Source organism: Geotrypetes seraphini, chromosome 12 (assembly GCF_902459505.1).
Source record: "Geotrypetes seraphini chromosome 12, aGeoSer1.1, whole genome shotgun sequence".
Lineage (NCBI taxonomy): Eukaryota > Metazoa > Chordata > Amphibia > Gymnophiona > Dermophiidae > Geotrypetes > Geotrypetes seraphini.
The window spans coordinates 82608778-82632882 of NC_047095.1; the positions used below are offsets into that span (position 1 = coordinate 82608778).

Sequence of the window (24105 nt, forward strand, 5' to 3'; positions counted from 1 at the left end):
TCTAGTCATAAAACTTAGCCTCAATAAAATATCTATTCCTTAAACATACGTTGACTGAACCCACATTACTAAATTTCCCAAACAGAACCTGAAGTTCAACCAACATTAAAAAACAGAGACATACTCACCAGCTTGTTGTTAGGGCCGGTTGAAGCCAGTTAAAGCTGGTTGAGCAGCAGTAACAGAGCAGAATGTAGCAACTGTGGTCTCTTGTCTGAACCGGAAAGGAGAGAAGCCGTGGCATACCCTGACCAAAGTCAGCTGTAAATAAACTACCGGAACGCTGCTGCTCTCCCACCATCGCCGCACGCCCAAGTGCACAGCTGATTCTCGCTGACACTGCATCAATGCTCCTAGAAACATAGTCTGATTCAAGCCCCGCAAAATTTACCCTGCCGCAGCCTGCATAGAAAGAAAATCAGACTCGGGGAATAACTAGAAGAATGGTGCGCTGCTTCCCACAGTGCCAGAAAAACATGTCCTATCTCATGTGTGCTGCTATAAACCGGCACCTGCACAATCAGCTGCACATGGCCATGACAAACACCGACGAAAGAGTGCCTCGGAATAAACAGGACTACTACTGCTGCACTGAAACTCAACGAGGAGAACAAGTGCGAGCATGAAATCGCACCGCTATTGCCGCGCTGTAACCAACAAGGAAACCAAGTGCGTGCATGCAAAGGGCGGGAAAGTCCCGGCTCTCTCAACGGATTTCTAGTCATAAAACTTAGCCTCAATAAAATATCCATTCCTTAAACGTATGTTTACCGAACCCACAGTACTAAGACTCCCAAACAGAACCTGAAGTTCAAACAACAGTAAAAATCACAGACATACTCACAAGCTTGTTGTTAGGGCCGGTTGAAGCAAGTTAGAGCTGGATGTGCAGCACTAACAGGGCAGAATGTAGCAACTGTGGTCTCCCTTTTTTTTTTTTTTAAACAGAGAAGGGAAAGAAGAAAAAATTGAGACCCAGTCAGACCCTCTAGCAATGGAGGGAGGATGAGCCAGGGACCTGGGGTGGCCCAGGTGTAACCCCTAAAGCTGGCACCGTTCAGCCAGACACCCCTGTCTCACTGAAGAGAAACCTCAGCAGGAGAAAATAAAGTTCCAGTCACAGTCAGAATCCAGGAGCTATTCGAATAGCGACCATCACCTGCAGGAGGAGGAGTGCCAGCCAATAGGACCACCTGTTAATCAGTTTCTCTATCTCCGCCTGCTGGTAGATGTGTGCTATCCCATTGGTCTCTGGATTCATCTGCTGCTGTTGCTAAGGAAACCAGAGACAACAGTCTGCCCTCTTTTCGAGAGGGGGGTTTCTCTCTGCCTTAGCCCTTTCTCTTAACATCATCATTCTGCGGCGCATCAGAACCCCCTCTCCCCCAGCCCCCCCCCCCCGTCACCCAGCCCCTCTGGCAAATTTAAGAATCCATTGTGGCCCACGAGTCAAAAAGTTTGCCCACCCCTGGGTTAGATGCACTAAACAGGATCAGTAACATAGAAACATAGAAGATGATGGCAGAAAAGGGCAGACCAGACCCCTGGAGCTGAGGATAGAAAGTCCCGCATCATATGCCCTAATGACCCAATTTCCTTATCTTGACCCTCGTAGGGATCCCACATGGGTATCCCATTTATTCTTAAAGTCTGGCACGCTGTCTGCTTCGATCACCTGCGCTGGAAGCTTGTTCCATTGATCAACCACTCTCTCTGTGAAGAAATACTTTCTGGTGTCGCCATGAAATTTTCCGCCCGAGTTTGAGCGGGTGCCCTCTTGTGGCCGAGGGTCCCTTGAGAAAGAAAATATCATCTTCCACTTAGACACGTCCCGTGAGGTACTTAAATGTTTCGATCATGTCTCCCCTCTCCCTACGTTCCTCGAGAGTGTAGAGCTGCAATTTGTTCAGTCTCTCTTCATACGAGAGACCCTTGAGCCCTGAGATCATCCTGGTGGCCGTCCGCTGAATCGATTCAATTCTGCGCACATCTTTACTGTAATGTGGCCTCCAGAATTGCACACAGTACTCCAGATGAGGTCTCACCATGGCCCTGTACAACGGCATTATGACTTCAGGCTTTCGGCTGACGAAACTTCTATTGATACAACCCAATATCTGCCTTGCCTTAGATGAAGCCTTCTCCACTTGATTGGCAGTTTTCATGTCTGCACTGATGATTACTCCTAAATCTCGTTCTGCTGAAGTCCTAGTTGAAGTTTCTCCGTTCAAGAAGTACGTCCTGCATAGATTTCCGCTTCCGAGTTGCATGATTTTACATTTCTTAGCATTGAAGCCTAGCTGCCAGGTTGAGGACCAACTTTCCAATGTAAGCAGGTCCTGCGCCATATAATTCTGTAAACTGCATTCACTTACTATATTACATAGTTTGGCGTCATCGGCGAATAGTGTTATTTTACCTTGAAGCCCTTGAGTCAGATCCCCTATGAATATGTTGAAAAAGAGTGGACCCAGGACCGAGCCCTGCGGCACTCCACTGGTCACCTCCGATGTTTTAGAGAGGGTACCATTAACCACCACTCTCTGAAGTCTGCCACTCAGCCAATCATTGACCCATGCAGTTAGTGTCTCTCCTAACCCCATTCTGATCCGATTTTTGGGCAATTATAAAAACGCTATTGACACACAAAATTTTGCATGCAAATGATTTGCATGGAGGTTCGTTGTATCTAACGACTGATCACTGTGAGAGTGACTCTCACACATGTGCAGAACCGGCAAGGGAAGCCTCCTGCTGTTCAGGGAAGGAAATCTTTTTTTTCTCAAAGGGCACAGGTGCTTTGTGTGTGTGCTATACACGCACAATATATGCCCAATTAAAAAAAAAAAAAAGAAAAAAGCCATTCCATCCTGATGAACCAGTACCAGGGATCAACCCTCTTCCCGTGCCTGCGAAATTCGGAAGAAGGGATACCCACTCTCCCTGGCCATGCCGACTCCCGGCAAGAAAAAATTGGCAGGAGCTATGCACACTCCCTCCCACCATGCTGAACCCCTCTCATCTTCACCAAAAAAAAATGGCAGGAGGAATGCCCATGCTATGCGCCATGCAGCTCCCCATTCCTCCTCCCAGGACGAAGGAAGGAAAAGTGTGAGTCATAAAAGAAAGTATGACACCTCCTAAGATATAAAATGTGGTAGCGTCCAAACTGACACCCCAGATTTTGGAAATCAGAAATAGGAATCCACATCGAACAGGGCCTACAACTCAGAAAACCACCGAGCCGCAGCCAAGGCCACAAGAAACCCCGAGTTCAACAGCACAGCCTTTAGAGTCTCAAAAGACAAGGATGAAATAAAGACCTCGATAAACTGCGAAGAAGTACCTTAAGACTGGACTCCGGACAGGGCTTTCCAAGAGGTGTACGAACATACCGTACTCCGTTTAGGAACAGAACCACATTAAGCTGAGAAGTAACCCAAGAGCAATATACCCAGCCCTTTAACAAGCTAAGAATGGTACTTGAAGCGGAAGGGAATTGAACGCTAAGCCCTTGGCAATACACTTGTGCCAAAAAGGACTCCGGAAGGGTGCAAATGTTGAGAAGTACCCAAGAAAGGAAAACTCCAAAAGGAAGCAGAAGCCACAGGCCTGTATCGCCTGGATAAGAGAAAAAAACAACCTGCTTCGCAAAACCCTTACACGTCAGCCATGACTTTTCAAAAGCTAGGTTGTAATACCAAAGTAGTACGAAAATCCATGTTGATTGGTCCCTGGGTGAGCAAATCCGGAGATACCAGAAAACTCAACAGTCCGGCTGTCGAAAGACTCATCAGATCCGCAGAGCAAGGATGGCGCAGCCAATCCAGAGATTCCACAAATACTGTGCCCTGAAAGCGAGCTTGAGATGACAAATCCACGTCGTCATCAGCCATGAGAAAACACTGAAAAAGAGAAACCAGAGGCGAGAAAGAAGCCACGCTGCTACCCCCTCTGACTCCCACTCTCCGGGCCCGCCAAAGAAGCTAGGAAGCGTAGAATTTCGAGACGAAGCCAAGAGGACTAGTTCCAGGAGATCTCACTTCCATAAAAAGATCCGGAATGCCTGAGCCAAAATATTCAATATCCAGGAATTAAAAGATATCACCAAGACTAACATTCACACTTGCTAGGGCATACATAGCACTGGACATTGTAACATACAAGAAATAGGCCATGCTCAGAAAGCCCAGAAAGAAGTCTATCCAAACTCCTTACCTGACCCATAAAAGGAAACAGAAGAGGAAGGCGAGGGTCCATCCATTGAAGTAGAACCAGAACCGTAACTGCCAATTGAGCATAGCCCGTACAGTCCCGGCTGTAGAGAGATACCCGCATCTTAACACCGACGGAAAGGACCTGCAGCCGTCATTTCGGAAGAATGGCCCGAAAATCCTGAAACCACCTGATCATGCGCTGAAGAAGAAAAAGAACAAGTACTGAGGCGCCTCGTAAGACCAGATCCCTGGAGCTGAGGATAGAAAGACCCGCATCCCCCGAACCCGACAGCTTGGTACGGTGGGCAACTAGGTAACATAGAAAAATAGAAGATGACGGCAGAAAAGGGCTACAGCCCATCAAGTCTGCCCACTCTGCTTACCCACCCCCTGTCTATGCCCTAATGACCCAATTTCCTTATCTTGACCCTCGTAGGGATCCCACATGGGTATCCCATTTATTCTTAAAGTCTGGCACGCTGTCTGCTTCGATCACCTGCGCTGGAAGCTTGTTCCATTGATCAACCACTCTCTCTGTGAAGAAATACTTTCTGGTGTCGCCATGAAATTTTCCGCCCCTGAGTTTGAGCGGGTGCCCTCTTGTGGCCGAGGGTCCCTTGAGAAAGAAAATATCATCTTCCACTTAGACACGTCCCGTGAGGTACTTAAATGTTTCGATCATGTCTCCCCTCTCCCTATGTTCCTCGAGAGTGTAGAGCTGCAATTTGTTCAGTCTCTCTTCATACGAGAGACCCTTGAGCCCTGAGATCATCCTGGTGGCCGTCCGCTGAACCGATTCAATTCTGCGCACATCTTTACTGTAATGTGGCCTCCAGAATTGCACACAGTACTCCAGATGAGGTCTCACCATGGCCCTGTACAACGGCATTATGACTTCAGGCTTTCGGCTGACGAAACTTCTATTAATACAACCCAATATCTGCCTTGCCTTAGATGAAGCCTTCTCCACTTGATTGGCAGTTTTCATGTCTGCACTGATGATTACTCCTAAATCTCGTTCTGCTGAAGTCCTAGTTGAAGTTTCTCCGTTCAAGAAGTACGTCCTGCATAGATTTCCGCTTCCGAGTTGCATGACCTTACATTTCTTAGCATTGAAGCCTAGCTGCCAGGTTGAGGACCAACTTTCCAATGTAAGCAGGTCCTGTACCATATAATTCTGTAAACTGCATTCACTTACTATATTACATAGTTTGGCGTCATCGGCGAATAGTGTTATTTTACCTTGAAGCCCTTGAGTCAGATCCCCTATGAATATGTTGAAAAAGAGTGGACCCAGGACCGAGCCCTCCGATGTTTTAGAGAGGGTACCATTAACCACCACCCTCTGAAGTCTGCCACTCAGCCAATCATTGACCCATGCAATTAGTGTCTCTTCTAACCCCATCGATTCCATCTTGCTTAGCAGCCTGCGGTGTGGGACACTGTCAAAAGCTTTACTAAAGTCAAGGTACACGACGTCCAAAGACTCTCCCAAGTCCAACTTTCTTGTTACCCAGTCAAAGAAGCTGATGAGATTGGATTGGCAGGACCTACCCTTGGTGAATCCGTGCTGACTGGGATCCCGAAGATTCCCTTCATTCAAGATCATGTCCAATTTGCTTTTAATTAGTGTTTCCATGAGTTTGCACACTATTGATGTGAGACTCACCGGTCTATAATTCGCAGCCTCTGCCCTGCAACCCTTTTTATGCAGAGGAACGACATTAGCTAATTTCCAGTCCAGGGGAACTTTCCCCTTACTTAGGGAGAGATTGAATAGCTCAGCCAACGGTTTCGCCAGGACATCGCTCAATTCTCTGAGCACTCTTGGGTGCAAATTGTCTGGTCCCATGGCTTTGTTCACCTTGAGTCTTGCCAGTTCACTGTAAACTTCACCTGGTGTGAACTCAAAATTCTGAAACGGGTCTTCTGTGCTTTGTGTTGCCTTCAACTGCGGACCGTGTCCCGGTGCCTCACAGGTGAAGACTGAGCAGAAGTATTCATTCAGTAGTTCGGCTTTATCGGAATCTGCTTCCACGTAACTTCCGTCCGGTCTTCTAAGGCGTACTATCCCGCCCGTGTTCCTTTTTCTGTCACTAATGTACCTGAAGAAGGATTTGTCCCCCTTTTAATGTTTTTTGCCAGAATTTCTTCCACTCGAAGTTTTGCCTCCCTAACTGCCATTTTGACCGCTGTAGACCTGGTCCTATATTCTACCTTTGTCTCTCTTTTCTCCGTGCGCTTGTAGGAGAGAAACGCTTTTTTCTTCTCCTTAATAAGGTGCGAGATCTCCGCGGTGAACCATTGGGGTTTATTGTTTCTTTGTCGTTTATTTACTGATTTTATGAAGCGGCTAGTTGCTTCATGTATGGTTGATTTCAGTGTTAACCACTTAGCTTCTACATCATCAGTCTCCGCTTGGTCCTGCAACGTCCGATGGACGAAATCTCCCATGCGTGCGAAGTCTGTGTCCCGGAAATTGAGTACCTTTGTTTTCGTGTTTGATCTAGGGAAGCCTTTCCTAAGGTTGAACCATACTATGTTGTGGTCGCTGGAGGCTAGCGTATCTCCTACTGAGACCTCTGAGACGCTTTCCCCGTTGGTGAGTACCAGGTCGAGGATCGCCTGGGCCCTAGTGGGTTCCATTACCATTTGTTTGAGACGTGCTCCCTTTATGGAGGTTAAGAGCTGGTTATCGCTGAAAATGAGTTCCAGTCTGCATCAGGCATATTGAAGTCCCCTAGCAGTACAGCTTCTCCTCGTAGAGTGATATTCTCTATGTCTTCAATTAATTCTGCGTCCATGTCTTCCAGTTGTCTTGGGGGTCTGTATACCACACCTAGATACAGGCATTTTTCTCTGCCTCTTGCCAGGTTTACCCAGAGGGACTCCCCGGTGTAGTTGACATCTGTGATCCTGGTGGTTTTGATGTCCTCTTTAATGTATAGAGCTACCCCCCCTCCTAACCTGCCCTCTCTGTCCTGATGAAGTAGATTGTAGCCCGGTATAGCCATATCCCACCCATGTGAGTCTGTGAACCAAGTTTTAGATATTGCCACCACATCTAGGTCGGCATTCCTTATTTCAGCCTCCAATTCTAGAATTTTGTTACCTAAACTGTGTGCATTGACATACATACATACACTGATCCCGCTGAGCCTCCAAACTACGCAAAGTGAAGTGTGAGGAGCCGAATAAGTACCACCACTAGACGATTGAGATACCAGAAACCACCGGAACCAAAGTGGCTGCAGCAGCAGGCACATGCAAAGACGAGCCTAAGGGGACAGTGGAGACATCACTAGAAAGTCAAGCACCTAAACAGAAATGCAGAATATAGATCCAGGAGACTAAACAAGAGGGGAAACCTCAGACCGTAACCCGTCCCCCCCTAGTAACTGTGAAGAAACACACTGTGCCCCCACTTGGCTAATAACAGAGCCAGACATTCCAACAAGCGGCAGAGGTCAAGAGAGATCTTTGGAAATAGAATGAATAAAGGAAGGCCACCGAAGGCGTCTACCAAATAGATTTGACGGCAAGACGGCCTAAGAAGCAGACGTCCAAGAAAACAAAGCCCTGAAGTCCCCCTGTTTGCCAAAAAGCCGCCTCAACGGGCCGCAACTCATAAAGAGTTCTTGGAGTCGTGGCCAGGACAAATGGTATGCGCTAAAACAGATAGTGTTGCCCAAGAATATACAAGCGGAGACATTGCTGATGTCGTGGCCACCAGGAGGGAAATAAACTCACCGTTTCAGGGCGGAAATGTCTAACTCCGAAAAACATATTGACCAGTATGAGAACCAAGTCCCAAGCAGATCAACTCCATCTCCTCGGGCCGTATGATGTAAATAGAATAATACTGTTAGCTCCGGAAGAACTAAAACTATGTCTCCAAGCTCCAGTGACATGCAAATGGGGGTCTCGTACCAACATAATCGTCGGAAGTCCAAAACATCTCGATCCCAAAAAAGAATCTAAAAGGGAAGAAGAGGATTCAAAGATGTAAACCTCCTGATGAATGGCCAAAGCCTTGACCAGACAACAGAGAATCCCTCCTCCGCGAGGAAGCCTAAAGCAACATAAGAGGAATTCAAAACCCCTTCAAAGAAAAGCGCAGGAAAATAAGAAATGGGCTGGTCGAGGGCAGTAAAGCGCAGAAAAAGAAACTCTCCCTAACAAGACCCCAGCAGGCGAAGCAAAAAAGGAGCATGTTGAAAGCCCGCCAACAGCAACTACATGCCTGCCACAGGAAGACAAGACGCCCTAGGCATAATCCATAAGGAGCCTTCGCCTCTTAAAATAAAAAGATCTGTACCATGACGCATAGCAGAAAACTCTCACAAGTTCAAAAGAGAGCCTCAGAGATGACATCACCAGGCATATAGTATATGTCACCCTAAGTATGTGGAAAAAGAGGAAACATGCCCCTAGTCAGCAGCAGCCGCAGAGACCAGTCGCAAGACAGAAGGACTGCCTAGCACGCGCCAGAAGTAGAAGGCGACCTGCACGCAATAAACCTCAAAGACCTGCCGACCTCGGAGACACCCATTCCCACAGGAAGAAGTGAAGAGTCAACAGGCCCCAAGAGAGTCCCCTCACTGGGAAACCAGACAAAATTTGTTAAATAAGAAGGGCAATAGCGCTACCAGACACACGCAGTGCTGCACATAGGAAGAAACAGCAAAGAAACTTCCAACCTACATAGATCCACCCTTCAGGGACCCTGAGAGAGACAATGAACCACCCATAGGAAACATGGAACTCTCCGGGCACTGCCCTGTGCCCACTGATAACCCATGACTTAGGGAAAAAAACGAAGCGCAGGCTGCCACACATGGCAGAATCTCCTTCCTAAAGACCCCGGATACATAACAAAATATACCCAAGAAAACTAGCAGCTTATCTGCAAGGGAAGCAAGTGGAAAACACACACACACATACCAAATTTGAGCACCGCCACAAAGGGCAAGGCTGTTTGAACAGCCCTGAAGTAACATACTCCGAAAAATAGAAGCCGTGGTACACGCTAAGAATTCACCAGTATAAAATAGCTCCCGAACGCTGCGGCGATCCCGCTCGCGTAGGAGACCCAAGCGCGGGAAGTTTCACGCCAAAATATGCCGGCTCCTAGAACAGCGCTGCAGAAACAGCTCCGGAGCCCACAACGAAGCAAACACAAACACACAGCCATGGCCCAAATTGGAAAAAGCACCTCGGGGAAGAAAGTATTAAAGTTGTGCGGTCTCAAACAGCATGTGAGAACCAGCGTGAGCCTCTTGCACTCAGCAGAGACCCGGGTCCAGGCCGGTGATCAAAGAACACCCCGGAGCCGAGCACACCTCCCGAGGGCACACCGGGAATCGTGCAATCATGCACCTCCCTAAGTCAACACCGGGAGCCTTCCAAATACAGCCTCCCTCACTGGCCACGGCAACTCCGTGAATGAACAGCCCCAGGACTCACAAACACTGCAGCTCCCATGTCCCGGGTAAGAAAAGAAGCTCATGCTGCTGCCACGCGGGAAGATGCCCATGCCTGAAACCGAGGGAAGCCCCACACCAAAGCCACGCTGTAGAAAACTAATTTCTTCTTTTTTTTTTTAACCCAACGAAACAGCGTATAACAGATTAAAAGAGGAACCACCAGCGCTCAGACCAGCACAAAACAGCCCCGCAGCTCAAATATAAAGAGAAGTAAACATATACTCACGACCTTGTTAGTAGTGCCTGAAAATGCCAGCAAATGCCAGTTGCTCAGCACAAGCAGGTCAGAAATGTAACTGTGTCGTCCCTTTTTTTTTTTTTTAAATAAGGGAAAGAAGAAAAAAACAGGGACTAAGTCAAACCCTCAATCACTGGAGGGAGGGTGGGGCAGGGACAAGGGAGAGCCCAAGTGTAACCTCTAAAGCCGGCACCGTCCATCCGGACACCCCTGTCTCACTGAAGAGAGAACCTCAACAGGAGAAATAACATTGTGGGCTCACTGAAGAGAAAAAACCTCAACAGGAGAAAAGAAGGAGCCAGAGACAGCCAGAATCCAGGAGCTAGATGAATAGCGATCATCCCCTGCTGGGAGATAGAGCATACTGGGGATATAGGAGGAGTGCCAGCCAATAGGACCACCTGTTAATCAGTTTCTCTATCTCCGCCTGCTGGTAGATGTGAGCTATTCCATTGGTCTCTGGATTCATCTGCTGCTGTTGCTAAGGAAAAATATTTCTATATCAGTGGAACTGGTAAGCAACTGGTCTTGACCAGTTGTTTTTACTTTGGATCATTAAAAGTGATCACTTTTTTTGTATATATTGGGAAGCCATGTTAGAGCATCAATCACTCTGCTAGTTTACATGGCTTTTTAATCCCGTGTTTCCCCCAAAATAAGCCCTAGCTTAATTTTAAGCCCTACCCCAAAAATAAGCCCTAGTCCTGGGATTTGCCGGCAGTACCCCTTCCCTCCCTCCCATCCCTTGTGCAGCAGAACCCTTGAGCAAGCACACACACACACACACCAAGCAGCCGAACCCTCATGCTTCCCTCCCTCCCATCTGAACCCCGCTGACCGCAAGGGAGCCCTAGTACATACCTCCTTAAGTAGTGTCAGGCCAGCAGCACTCTAAACAGGCTGCTTTGGCCGAACTCAGCACGTAGGTGCTCAGGCCTTATTCTGTATAGGACGCCCAGGAGAGGTGTCCTATACAGAATCGGTCCTACACTAAACCCCGATTCTGTAACCGGCATCCATGGTACAGACGCCGGTTAGAGAATTGGGTTAAATTAGACGCGGCCGCTATACTTATGGCAGCAAGGGATCTCCCTGCTGCAATAAGTATAGCGGCCGCCTGTCCCATCGCCGGCAGGAGGATGCCCAATCTTCCTGCCAGAACCCCCCTGGAACCCCTCTCCCCCCCAAACTGGTAATCGCCGGCAGGAGGATGCCCAATCCTCCTGCCGGAAAGCCCGACGACCCCCCCCCCCCAAACTAACCTCCCTCCCCCAACTAACCTTTAAATGTTGGTCGGCTGGACGGGTTTTGCTGCCATCCAGCCGACAGGCCCGCCTCGTGGAAATGAGACAGGCCCGCCCCTTCCCGGCCCATCCCCGCTAAATCTAAGGCCTGATTGGCCCAGGCTCTAGAAGCCTGGACCAATCAGGCCTTAGGCATAGCGGGCCGCCCATCCCCACTAATCCTAAGGCCTGATTGGGACAGGCGGCCGCTATACTTATTGCAGCAGGGAGATCCCTTGCTGCCATAAGTATAGCGGCCGCGTCTACTTACAATGTAGACCAGCATTTTGCTGGCCTACATTTTAAGTGTCTCTTCCTCTACTAGGGAGACGCGTTGGGCCGCCTAGGTTCGCCTAAGGCCCTTAGGTGAGCTTAGGCGTCTTGCGGGCCTCCCTAGGCTCCCGGAGGCGCCTTCAATATAGGGGAGCATTTTTTTAAAAAACGTGCATCCCGATTGGCTGATTAGACAGCTGTAGGACGCCTACAGCTGCCTAAAATCGGGACACACTTTGTAGAATCAGGGCCTCAGTGTGCCTATGTGCTGAGCTCACTGCGTTGCTGCTGATTGGTCGGGCAGTGTCACGTGCAAGGAAGGATGTAAGACCGAAAGTTCAGAGGGAGTCCACTATCTCTGAACGTGCTCTGAAGGTGCAAACAAAACTTCCCAAAGCCCATAAACTGCTGAGAAGCTACTCAAAAGCGGAAAGCCATAAAGGTAGTAGCAAGTTCCAGCATGCTCACAGTCCGAACACTGACGCAGCCCTCACAGAAGTTTGCCCATCTTCCGGATTGTACAGATCACTATGGTGAAGTAACGGATGTGGTGATAAGAGAGAAGGAAGTGAAGGACATGTTGTGTCAGCGGCTGGTGCCAGCATCATGTCTGCTAGTTCCATTTACGTATTGGACCTAAAGGGCAAGGTGAGTAGGGTGAGGAAGGGATAGAGATGAGGGGCTAGAGTTTGACTGAATGAGGAATGTTTGGGGGCCCCCACCCGCTATCATGTGGTGCCTTGTATGATCTATTCTTTTCACTTAGCAGGGAAAAGTGGGCAGTTATTAGGTTAACAGTCACCTTTATGATGTTATTATTATTATTTAAATGATGGCAATGACTGGTTGATCCATTCAGTAATGCTATGTATGAATCTGTGGAGTGCTTCCTTATTTGCGATTTTTGCTACTTGTAAGGGAATGGGATTTATACCACATTTTTGTGGTTACAATCAAAACAGTTAGTACTTATTTGTATCTGGGACATTGGAGAGTTAAGTGACTTTCCCAGACTCACAAGGAGATGTAGTGGGAATCAAACCTAGTTCCCCTGGATCTCAAGTCTCTGCACTATTAGGCTACTCTTTCACCTGTCTGACACTATTTGGCCATACTGTTTAAGCTCTTAAAGAAGTTGACTAAGAAGCCTTCAAAAGCTTCTCTTTTTTTGCCTTTGGCATCTGTTGTCATTTGATTTTTGTACACCCTTTTGAAATAATAATTGCATCAACAAAATGATAGACCATTCAATAAAGAATGTGGGGGGACCAAGGAAAATGCTTTTTCTTACCACTTGCTCTCCGTATTGTTAGGTACTTTCTATTTAGTCACTGTTATTACTAGTCCTTCACAGAGGAGATGATACTCCATGTCTCAAAATGGAAAGTCCTGTTTCAGATTACCTCTGTATCTTGTTCTTGAGCATGTGGAACAAGTCCACTAACAGAACACACATAGCCTTGTTTCCTGCACAGATTAATATTGGATTATAAACTGATGCTCTCATTCTTCTTCAAATTACATTGGTACAGCTGTCCTTGTATCCCCTCACATTATCCTCCCCCCCCAATAATTAAATGTTCCTTTAAGGAGGGTGGTGCAGGTTTTTTTTTTTTACCAAGTGCAGCCTAGTATGGTGTGTGTGTGTGTGGGGGGGATGGCTGTGTATACAGGCAGCCTGAGTTATAGACAGAGTCTGCTGCTTTTTATGGGACAGGTAAATTCTATGGGGGACGGGCAGGGACAGAGGGGATTCTGTTTTCTGTCCCCGTGCAACTCTCTACATCTAGGCCTAGGACAGCACAGACCTGCCTGAAAATTTAGCTTGCAAATGAAGGACATTGAGGTTAGGGAATCACACGGAGTGCTCGTTTAAATATTAATGACCCCCCTGTACTACGTTTGCATGGTAGAGTTGGATGTTGCTAGGATGCTCAGAAAAGACCACGGTAAGCTGTTTTGATAATTTGCAGCTAAAATACATGAACACTAAACCGGTTGGAACTGGTTTAATGACCACATTAAAGTTTTGAGAATCTCCCCAGGTGTTTTTTTTTATTATTTGAGAAGCTAGACAGGAGTGAAGGACTAGGCAACATTGGGTTCCAGGGGATGGGCAGGGAACTAGCAACATCAGCTATGACCTTGAATAGGCAACCAGGGAGCCAAATCCCCACACTCATTCAAGACAGCAAAGCCGCAACAGGAGCCAAGCTAGGCTGGACCAAGCAACTGCCTCCAGTTTACACTGAGCAAAAGATTAAACCAGAAGCAGAAGAGAGTCCATCCCTCCACCTGCTGTGCTAGAATACTAAATCACTAGTGACCATACCATGGTCTATATGCCAGAGCTCAACTTTGTGTTCTCTGTTTTCACCTGTTGGTAGATGGACTTAACCCACTCGTCTGGATTCATCTGCTGCTGACGACAAGAAACTTTGCATTCACGTGTTAATTTTCTCCTACATGTCCCAACATAGGAAAGCCTTTGAAGGACCTTCTAAATTTAGGGTTACTTAGCCTTGAATCCTGAACCCTAATCATTTTGATATAATAATCAAGGTCGAGATGCTTGTCATCCGGAACTGTGAACTATTTATAATTTGTTTAAACCCATTAAAAGAAGCCCATGTCTATTTACCTTGCAGTTCTGGAGAATTCGGTCACAATATAGTGTGATCCGCTCCTGGGCCGCCATCTTAACGTCGGATACATAGACCGGCGGCGGCAGTAAAGCATCGTTAAGCACCAGAGGCACGTTATCCTCTCCAGCGTCTGCCTCCTCTTTATTATCCAGATCTGGAGGCAGCAATCGCCTTCTAGGTTCTCCGAAGGCGGAGGCCCCTTTTGTTGGCCGAGTGGATGAAAGCATGTACTGAACCGGCGACAAGGCATTTCGTTCGTCAGACTCTCCGCGATCGGCGGGATACCGTTTGCCTTCCCCGGAGGAGTTTGGTTTCTTGGGTTGTACAGTTGGCGCGGCCCTTCGCGGGGACATCTTCTCGATCCCCTGTTCAATTTTATCTTCTGGGCCTATTAAAGTTTTGGGACTCAGACCATCAACTTTGTCAGGCGACAGTGTCTCGGTATTTTCACTGATAACGATTGACGCCATTTCTCTCGTAAGATAGACGTCCGTTACGGCTCGTTCTGTTCCCGCTCAAAGCACGAGACAGAGCGCCTATTGGTTAAAGGTGAAGATGGCGCGCGCCTCGCAAGTTTGGAAAGATTTCCAGATAGTCACTGGGTGTGGCCTGCAGAGAGGGGACCTGCGAGAGTTTTCAGAGCGCTGTACGATGTAATGTAATGGTGGGTTCCCCTGAACAATTTACTTTTCTGGTATGTTCAGGGGATACTTAATAAGTAATGTCATCATGTAGAACAGCCTTTCACACGCTTTAATAGCTATGTATTAAAAGAATGACATAACTATGCATTGCCTACTTATGTTTTGTGCAAGATGAGAGTTGACTTCGGATAGTTTTATAAAGTATTTTTTCCTTGCCAGAAATTTTATTAAATTGTGAGAAATTAAAATACTAATATTTTCATATGGTGTTAATTATTGCAGAATAACACAAAAGGGTGAACACTTTAACTTAAAGGGTATAACACTTGCACATAATACATCTAATCAGGTGTGCTTACATAACAGAGAAACTATAAAGAAATTAGTAATACATAGGAGGGCTGTTCAAAATGTATCAGACCTTTATTCTTAAAAAAATCCTCATATTCAGATACAACAATCTTATACTAATCTCCTTCAAAGTAGTCCCCTTGGGTTACCACACACTTGACACTTCTTCCAACAGTTCTGCCAATTTGGAAGGAAGGAGAGATAAATAGGAAGGTAAGTCAAGGAAATGTAGATTTTGAGAATAAAGCAGAAAAATTGAAAGCTAAGTTAATGCCAAAGATGGATGCAAAGCAGAAAGTGAAGACAGAGAGAAAAACAGTTAATGGACAAGAAGGCCCTGGAAACATAGTTAAAAGCACAGAAAAATAAAGTCACCAGACAACAAAGGTAGGGAAAATGATTTTATTTTCAAAATAGTGATTGAAATGTGTCAGTTCTGAGAAAGGAAAGATGTTAAACTTTAACTGTGAGGGCCGCAGAAAAAAACAGTTAATGTCTTATTAAAGAAATTATAATTATCCCAGGACAGCAGGCAGCTATTCTCACATATGGGTGATGTCATAGACGGAGCCTGGATGTGGACGCCTCACAAGCAGTCTTGCTTGAAGAAACCATAAGTTTCAAGTCGACCGCACCGTGCATGCGCGAGTGCCTTCCCGCCCAGCGTAGGGCGCGTCTCCTCAGTTCTCAGTTTTCTGCGGAGCCGAGAAGTCCGTCTTTGACTCTCTGCGTTTACCTTCGTTACTTTGTGCCTTCTCTGAACCGCGGTTTGTATTTTTTTCTTCAAGAATCACTGTTCTTACTTTATTTCTAGTTTAAAAAAATAAAAATAAAAATTTCATTCTTCCATCCGTCTACCGGGGCAGGTTGCTCGGCCGCAGCCCAAGGACTTCGATCTTACGGCATCTATTTTTCTTCCTATTTCCCGGCCTGCCACGAGCTTCAAGAAGTTTAGCCAGTGCCAGCGTGCGATTTCCCTTATGGACCCACACCGTCGGTGCCTCAAGTGCCTTGGGCCGAAACATCAACCGAAGTCGTGCGAGCGCTGTGCTACTCTTCAATCTCGAGCCATTAAACGTCGTCATCTTTTGGTGGAGAAGCTGTTCGGCATGGATTCTTCCTCCGATCCATCGACATCGAAGGCGCCCTCGGCCTCACCTTTGACTGAGACTCCTTCTGCTTCCACCTCGAGCCTCATCAGACCTTCGTCATTTGCAGCACTTCTTTCTTCGACGACACCTACTGTATCTTCCCCTGTTTCCTCAGGTCAGATAGCTCAGCATAAAGTTCCAGCGGTAGTGATTAAAGTGCCTAAGACTTCTAAGTCGAAGAACATTTACACTGCCTCGGTGGAACCTCCAGCCATAGCAGGTGGTCTGGTTTCAAACGCGGATCCATCCTAGCCGGCTTCCTTCCAGACCATGTTGGAGAAGCAGTTTATTCAGTTCCTTACTAATATGGGACCGAAGCTGCTTCCTCTCAACCAGCCTGGGCATTCAGCAGACTCACGCGGGGTCGAGCCGCTTCCTTTGCCTCAGTTTGAGCTTACACACTCTTTGCAGGGAGCAGAGTCTCTGCGAGTGTCTGGTCTGGCATCCAAGCATGTGAAGCAAGGAGCAGAATCTTTGCAAGTGCTTCGGCAGGAATCCTCACACTCTATACAAGGAGCAGAGTCTTTGGGAGTGCATTGAGGTTCCTCCACCAAGCCTCTGGAGCTTCGATCTAAAGCCTCCAGTCCTATCCATTCTTTGGTAGCATCGGCTGCTTCTGTCTCTGAGGCGCAGTCTCCTCGATCTTCAAGATCTGCTTCCCGGCACAGTTCACACCGACGATCGAGGCATGCTTCCAGGCATGGTTCTTCTTCTAAAGAACGACCCTCTTCAACTAAGCCTTGATCTACCCCTACTTCGACTAGACCACCGACTCCTCGTTAGAGGTCTCCACTTCCGAACCTCGACAATGCAGCGGTTTTGATTGCCTTATCCAAATCTCCTCTTCACAAGCTTTTGTCTCAGTCTTTTGGTCGATGCCTGGAGACACCTTATACTATACCGGCTGTTCCAGGCAAATTGGACTCTAGGTATAAAACTGTACATCGCAAAGGGTTTGACAACTCACAGTTATCTCATCAATCCCTGCTTGTCGAGTTCTCCTTGAAGAGGTCCCATCCTTCCAAGGTTTATGCCACTGTTCCTCCTGGAAGGGAAGGGAAAACTATGGACAAATTCGGACGTCGCATCTATCAAAATGCCATGATGTCCTCTAAAGTCCTCAATTATAATTTTCATTTTATTACTTATTTTGAGTTCCTCATTTCTCTATTACCAAAGTTCTTGACTTATTTGGATGCTCAAAAGCACTTTGAATTTCAATAAGTCCTTGCTTCGTTATCTCAACTCCGCTTACATCTCCTCCAGTCATCTTATGATGCCTTTGAGTTGTCTGCCCGGGCAGCTGCTTGCTCTATAGCTATGCGTCGCCTTGCCTGGCTTCGTACCATTGATATGGATCCTAATCTTCAGGACCGCTTAGCTAATATTCCTTGTGAGGGCAATGATCTCTTTGATGCATCTATCGAGGCAGCCACCAAGAAATTGTCTGAACATGAAAAATCCTTTGCTTCTATTGTCAGACCTAAGCCAAAGCCAGCTCCTGCCAAACCTACACGCCCTGCTCCTATCTATCAACGGCATTTTGCTCCGAGGACGGCTCCTTACACTTGCCCTCCTCTTAAAAAACAGCAGCCTCCAAAGCAACAAAAACCTCAACCTTCTGCTGCACCTAAGACTACTCAGCCTTTTTGACTGTTTAAAACAGAGCATAACCTCCACCGTTCTGACTTTGTCTTCTTTTCCCCCTATAGGAGGTTGTCTCCTTCATTTTTATCACGATGGATGACTATTACATCCGACCTCTGGGTGCTCACCATCATCAGGGACAGATACTCTCTTCATTTCACTCAGGTTCCACCAGAGCTTCCTCCAAAAGAGTATCCTTCCAATCCTTCCCAGTCCGCCCTTCTTCATCAGGAAGCTCAAGCTCTGCTTCGTCTCCATGCCATCGAACCAGTTCCCTTGGAACAGCAGAACAGGGGGTTTTACTCCCATTACTTCCTTTTTCCGAAGAAGACGGGCGATCTGCGGCCCATTCTAGATCTCAGGGCTGTCAATAAATTTCTGGTCAAAGAAAAGTTTTGAATGTTGTCCCTGGCATCCCTTTATCCCCTTCTCGAGCAGAACGACTGGTTATGCTCTCTGGATCTCAAAGAGGCCTACACTCATATCCCATTCATCCGGCCTCCCATCAATATCTCAGATTTCGGGTGGGAAATCTACATTATCAATACAGAGTACTACCCTTCGGCCTGACTTCATCTTCTAGAGTGTTCACTAAGTGCCTGGTAGTGGTAGCAGCAGCTCTACCTTTTGCACTTATCCTATTCTGGCCTCAAGTCTACATCTATCCGAGTCCATCTCAGTGCAATTGCGGCTTTCCATCAGCCTATTGAAGGGAAACCACTCTCTGCTCATCCGGTGGTTTCCAGATTCATGGAAGGACTTTTCAATGTCAAACCTCCTCTCAAACCGCCTCCTGTGGTTTGGGACCTCAATGTTGTCCTTGCTCAACTGATGAAGTCTCCATTTGAACCAATTGACAAGGCTCATCTGAAGTATCTCACATAGAAAGTGGTGTTTCTTATAGCCCTCACTTCTGATCGACGAGTCAGTGAGTTGCAAGCTTTAGTTTCTAATCCACCTTTCACGGTGTTCCATCATGACAAGGTGGTTCTTCGTACTCATCCTAAATTCCTCCCTAAAGTAGTCTCAGAATTTCATCTCAACCAATCCATTGTTCTTCCAGTGTTTTTTCCAAAGCCTCATTCTCATCCTGGAGAAGTAGCTGGACTGTAAACGTGCTTTGAAGGCATCAAACCACACAGAACTGCTCAACTTTTTGTCTCCTTCGATCCAAATAAGTTGGGACATCCTATTTCTAAGCGTACCATCTCCAACTGGATGGCTGCTTGTATCTCATTCTGCTATGCCCAGGCTGGATTATCCCTACACAGTAGAGTCACAGCCCATAAAGTTAAAGCAATGGCAGCTTCAATTGCTTTCCTCAGATCTACTCTTATTGAGGAAATTTGTAAGGCTGCTATTTGGTCCTCGGTTCATACCTTCACTTCTCACTATTATCTGGATACTTTCTCCAGATGGGATGGACAGTTTGGCCAAACAGTATTACAAAATTTATTCTCCTAAATTGCCAACACTCCCACCATCCCATTCTGGTTAGCTTGGAGGTCACCCATATAGAAACATAGAATATGATGGCAGAAAAGGGCTGACGGCCCAACAAGTCTGCCCACTCAAGAACCCTCCCTCCCAACTAGAGGTCTGCATGGGAACGGGGATCGTGGGAATCCCGCGGGTTCCCCCCCTGGCCTACGGGACTCCCACGGGGAAGCCCCCCTGACCCACAGGACTCCCACAGGGACGCCCCCTGGCCCACGGGACTCCCACGGGGATGAAAACAGGCCTACCTAAATTCTGACGATGCAGGCATGCAGCTTACAATTCCGGCGTCGCGGCAGAAACAGCCATGCTGAGCAGTGAGCTCAGCACGTACACAGCTGAAAGCTTTGCTTGCTGATTGGTCCGGCGGCACGGCAGGGCGGGGCCGCCGGACCAATCAGCAAGCAAGGCTTTCAGCTGTGTATGTGCTGAGCTCACTGCTCAGCATGGCTGTTTCCCGCCGCAACGCCGAACTTGTATTTTGCGATACAACTGTAAGAAAGCAGAGGGGATAACTAGGAGACCTATCACCAGCGCTGTATACGAACCAGAGGAGAGGTCTTGATGCCTGGAGGTTTGCTGGCAGTTGGCTCCTGAATCACAGAGAAAGATCGAGGGAATGTGCAACAAATGAGTTATGATGTAGAGGCCTATGATCAATGGTGAAGTTACAGTGTGAGGACATTCAGTGAAGTGTTTTTCCACATGTCAAAGGGGTTTGGGCAATAACAAAGAAGAGATTATCAGACTGGGTTTAGGGAGCCCACTGAAAAGATAAGAAAGAGAGGTGTTTGCAAGTGAACTTGTATTTAAACTGCATGCCTGCATCGCCAGAATTTAGGTAGGCCTGTTTTCATCCCTGTGGGAGTCCCATGCTCTATGGCTGCAGGTCTCCTTACTCTGGGGCACCAGACCTCCCTCATACAAAGGCCGGTAAAATATGTTAGCTTTGGGAAATGTATATGGCAGATGTCTTTGTTTTGTGTTCAAAAGAAAAGGAAATGCATTTCTGGTTTTATTTCTACAGTGTTGAAGTACTTGCTGACCCTTGCTGTGACTGGTGGAGATCCCCAAGCACCGCCAGCAGAGGACCTCCTCTAGAGATGGCCAGAACTCCCCTCCACCAAGCGCAGCAGTCGCTGGCAGCATCCATGAGCCACTGAGGTGCCAGCATCTGTGACTCAGGGACGCTACTGCTGCCTGCCAAGCTTGGCAAAAGGGACCCCCGGCCAACTGCAAAGGAAGTCCTTAGCTGACAGCTTGTGGGTTCTCATCAGCTGAGTATTTATATTTTATATTTACATTAGAGGTTCTGGTAGAAACCCATTTACAAAGTATGTATTCTTCCCAATTAATATTTCCAAATTAATAAAGTCTCTTTGCTTATTTGTAAATGGGTCTCTACCAGAGCCTTTAATTCAGTAGCATAATTAAATAAAATAACTATTTCTGAAGTTTATAGGGAAGGGTGGGGACGGAGGGGATTCCTCGCGGGGACGGGTGGGGACGGAGGGGATTCCTCACGGGGACAGGTGGGGATAGTGGGATTTTGGCGGGGACGGGTGGGATTTCTGTCCCCGCGCAACTCTCTACTCCCAACTAGCCTGCCTACTCAAGAACCCTTCTTCCCTGGAGTATCTATCGTTTGAGCATAACTCTGTAGTACTCCCACCTGCTTATCCCATCGACTATTGAAGTCGAGCATGCTACTGGCCTCGACCACCTGGCGGGGAAAATCATTCCATCGATCAATCACCCATTCGGTGAAGAAGTATTTCCTAGTGTCACCATGAAATCTTCCTCCCTTAAGTTTTAGTGGATGCTCTCTTGTCGCCGTGGGACCCTTTAGAAAAAAGTTTTCCTCCTCCACTTTGATGTGATCCATGATGTATTTAAATGTTTCTATCATGTCCCACCCTTTCTCTGCGCTCCTCGAGAGAATACAAGCGCAGTCTGATCATGCGTTCTTCATATGGGATGTCTTTAAATCCTGAGACCATCCTAGTGGCCATTCTCTGTATCGACTACATTCTCTTCACATCCTTTTGATAATGTGGCCTCCAAAATTGGACACAGTACTCCAGGTGAGATCTCACCATGGATCTGTATAATGGAAGTATGACTTCCAGCTTTCGGCTGATAAAGCTCCTTCTGATGCAACCCAGCATTTGTCTGGCCTTTGCTGAAGCTTTCTCCACCTGATTAGCAGCTTTCATATCTTCCTGGATGAGAACTCCCAAGTCCCTTTCTGCAGTAGTTCTTGTTAAGTTTTCACCGTTCAAGGTGTATGTTTTGCATGGATTTCCGCTCCTAAGGTGCATTACTTTACATTTCTTGGCATTAAAGTTTAGTTGCCAAGTAGTGGACCATTTTTCCAATACAAGCAGATCTTGCGCTATAGTGTTGAGCCTGGTTGCGCTGTCAGGTTCTGATGCCCTGCCCACAAAGTTGCATAGTTTAGCATCATCGGCAAATAGTGTAATTTTGCCTCGAAGTCCCTGAGTCAGATCCCCTACAAAGATATTAAATAGCATCGGGCCCAAGACCGAGCCTTGTGGCACTCCACTGGTCACTCTCGATGTTTTTGAGGGGATACCGTTTACCACTACTCTTTGAAGCCTGCCGCTAAGCCAGTCTTGTACCCATGCTGTCAGTGTTTCTCCTAGTCCTAGCGAGTTCATCTTGTTTAATAACCTAAAGTGTGGAACACTATCAAAAGCCTTTCTAAAGTCCAAATACACTTTGTCCAGGGACTCACCCTCATCCAGTTTTTTTGTTACCCAATCAAATAAGCTTATCAGATTGGATTGACAAGACCTTCCCTTTTAAAGCCATGCTGGTGGGGATCTCTTAATCTTTCATCATCCAGGAACGTGTCTAATCTGTTCTTAATCAATTTTTCCAGTTTACTCACTATTGATGTGAGACTCACCGGTTTATAATTTTCAGCCTCTGACCTACCTCCCTTTTTGTGGAGCGGGATAACGTTGGCAGTTTTCCAGTCTAGGGGTACTTTTCCCTTGCTCAGGGAAAGATTGAAGAGCACGGCCAACGGCTCTGCCAGGACATCACTCAATTCTCGAAGTACTCTAAGGTGTAGATTGTCCGGGCCCATAGCTTTGTTCACTTTTATTTTTGATAGCTCACGGTAGACTTCGCTTGCAGTAAATTCCATGTCCAGGAATGGGTCTTCCGAACCCCCCCTTGTCTGTAGCTGAGGACCGGATCCTGGCGCTTCAGAGGTGAAGACTGAGCAGAAGTAGTTATTGAGTATTTCTGCTTTGTCTGCTTCTGGGTCTGTAAAGTTGCCGTCAGGTTTCTTTAGGTGCCCAATACCGCTTGTGTCCTTCTTCCTGTTGCTAACGTATTTAAAAAAAGGATTTCTCCCCTTTCTTTACCTGCCTAGCTATGTTTTCTTCCATCCGGAGTTTAGCCTCTCTGACTGTCGTTTTAACTTTTCTGGATTTAGCCATATAGGTTTCTTTAGCTTCCGATTGCTGTGATTGTTTGTAGGTAACGAATGCTTTTTTTTGTTTGTTTTACTAGTTCTGAGATCTCCGCGGAGAACCACTGTGGTTTGTTGTTCCTCACAATGTCGTTTGCTCACAATTTTTATGTATATGTTGGTTGCTTCTAGCATGCACGAGTGCCTTCCTGCCCAGCGTAGGGCGCGTCTCCTCAGTTCAGATAGCTACCAGAGAAGCCAACCAGGGGAGGTGGGTGGGTTGTGAGAATAGCTGCCTGCTTGTCCTGGGATAAAGAGTTTTACCTCATGCAAAATTGTAATTTCTTTAATAAGACATTAACTATTTTTTCTGCGGCCCTCCAAGTACCTATAAATCCAAAATGTAGCCCTGCAAAGGGTTTGAGTTTGAGACCACTGCCATAAACCCAGGACTCATCGCCAGTGATAACTGTGCTAAGGAAGTTGGGATCACTGTTCACAGTCTCCAGGATGTCCTGTGTGATCTCCAAACGGAGTTGCTTTTGTCCGATTGTTAGCAGGTTTGGCACGAACTTCACTGAAATTCTCCTGAAGCCCAAATCCTCAGTCAAACTGGAATGAACGGATCCAGCACTGATGCTCACCTCGTCTGCAAGTTCTCTGATCATGATTCGACGATCCTGCATCACCAGGGTCCTCACTTAGTCAATGACAATCTCATTTCTGGATGTTGAGGGTCTACCAGAACGTGCTTCACTGTCCACTGATGTGCGGCCATCTCTGAAGTGCCACTCCTTTACCTATGTGGTGCCCATTGCTTCATCCCACAAAGGCCTGTTGAATCTTGTGGATCATTTCCACTTGGGAATTGCCAAGCTTTACACAAAATTTAATGCAGTATCGTTGTTCAACTTTTTCTGTCATTTTGTCAAAAACTAAAATCCAACGGCGCTCACTTACACTTCCTCACTCATCGGCAGTCTGCCGGCAACTGACAGCTTCTGTAGGTGGGAAAAAATTCAAGCATACGCATTAGGGTCACCTACAAACCTGCACCAAACCATGCCTCCTGAGAAGGTGGCTGCGGGCCTTATTCATAATACTGACAGTATTACATTAACGGGTGCTAGAATATATATGTGTGTGTGTCTTTATTTCTTTCTCTCTCTGTCTCCTTAGCTGCTTTCTGTATTTCTGTCTTTCTTTTTTTCTTTCTGTCTTTCTTTTA

The 24105-nt window shown here is 46.9% G+C and overlaps 1 protein-coding gene across 3 annotated transcripts in view; it reads right to left on the reverse strand.

The window, feature by feature from the left end:
* The window catches only part of SHCBP1L (SHC binding and spindle associated 1 like), a 325723-nt gene that overhangs the window by 299030 nt on the left and 2588 nt on the right, over positions 1 to 24105 (reverse strand). For 2 of the 3 annotated variants that reach the window (XM_033915416.1, XM_033915415.1), the window contains exon 1: positions 14139 to 14828. The exons of the other annotated variant lie outside the window; for it this stretch is intronic. In XM_033915416.1, the coding sequence (XP_033771307.1) occupies positions 14139 to 14612 (474 nt within the window). In that variant the 5' untranslated portion in view covers positions 14613 to 14828. Of the gene's footprint in view, positions 1 to 14138; positions 14829 to 24105 lie in introns of those variants that run through there. 3 annotated transcript variants of the gene reach the window in all.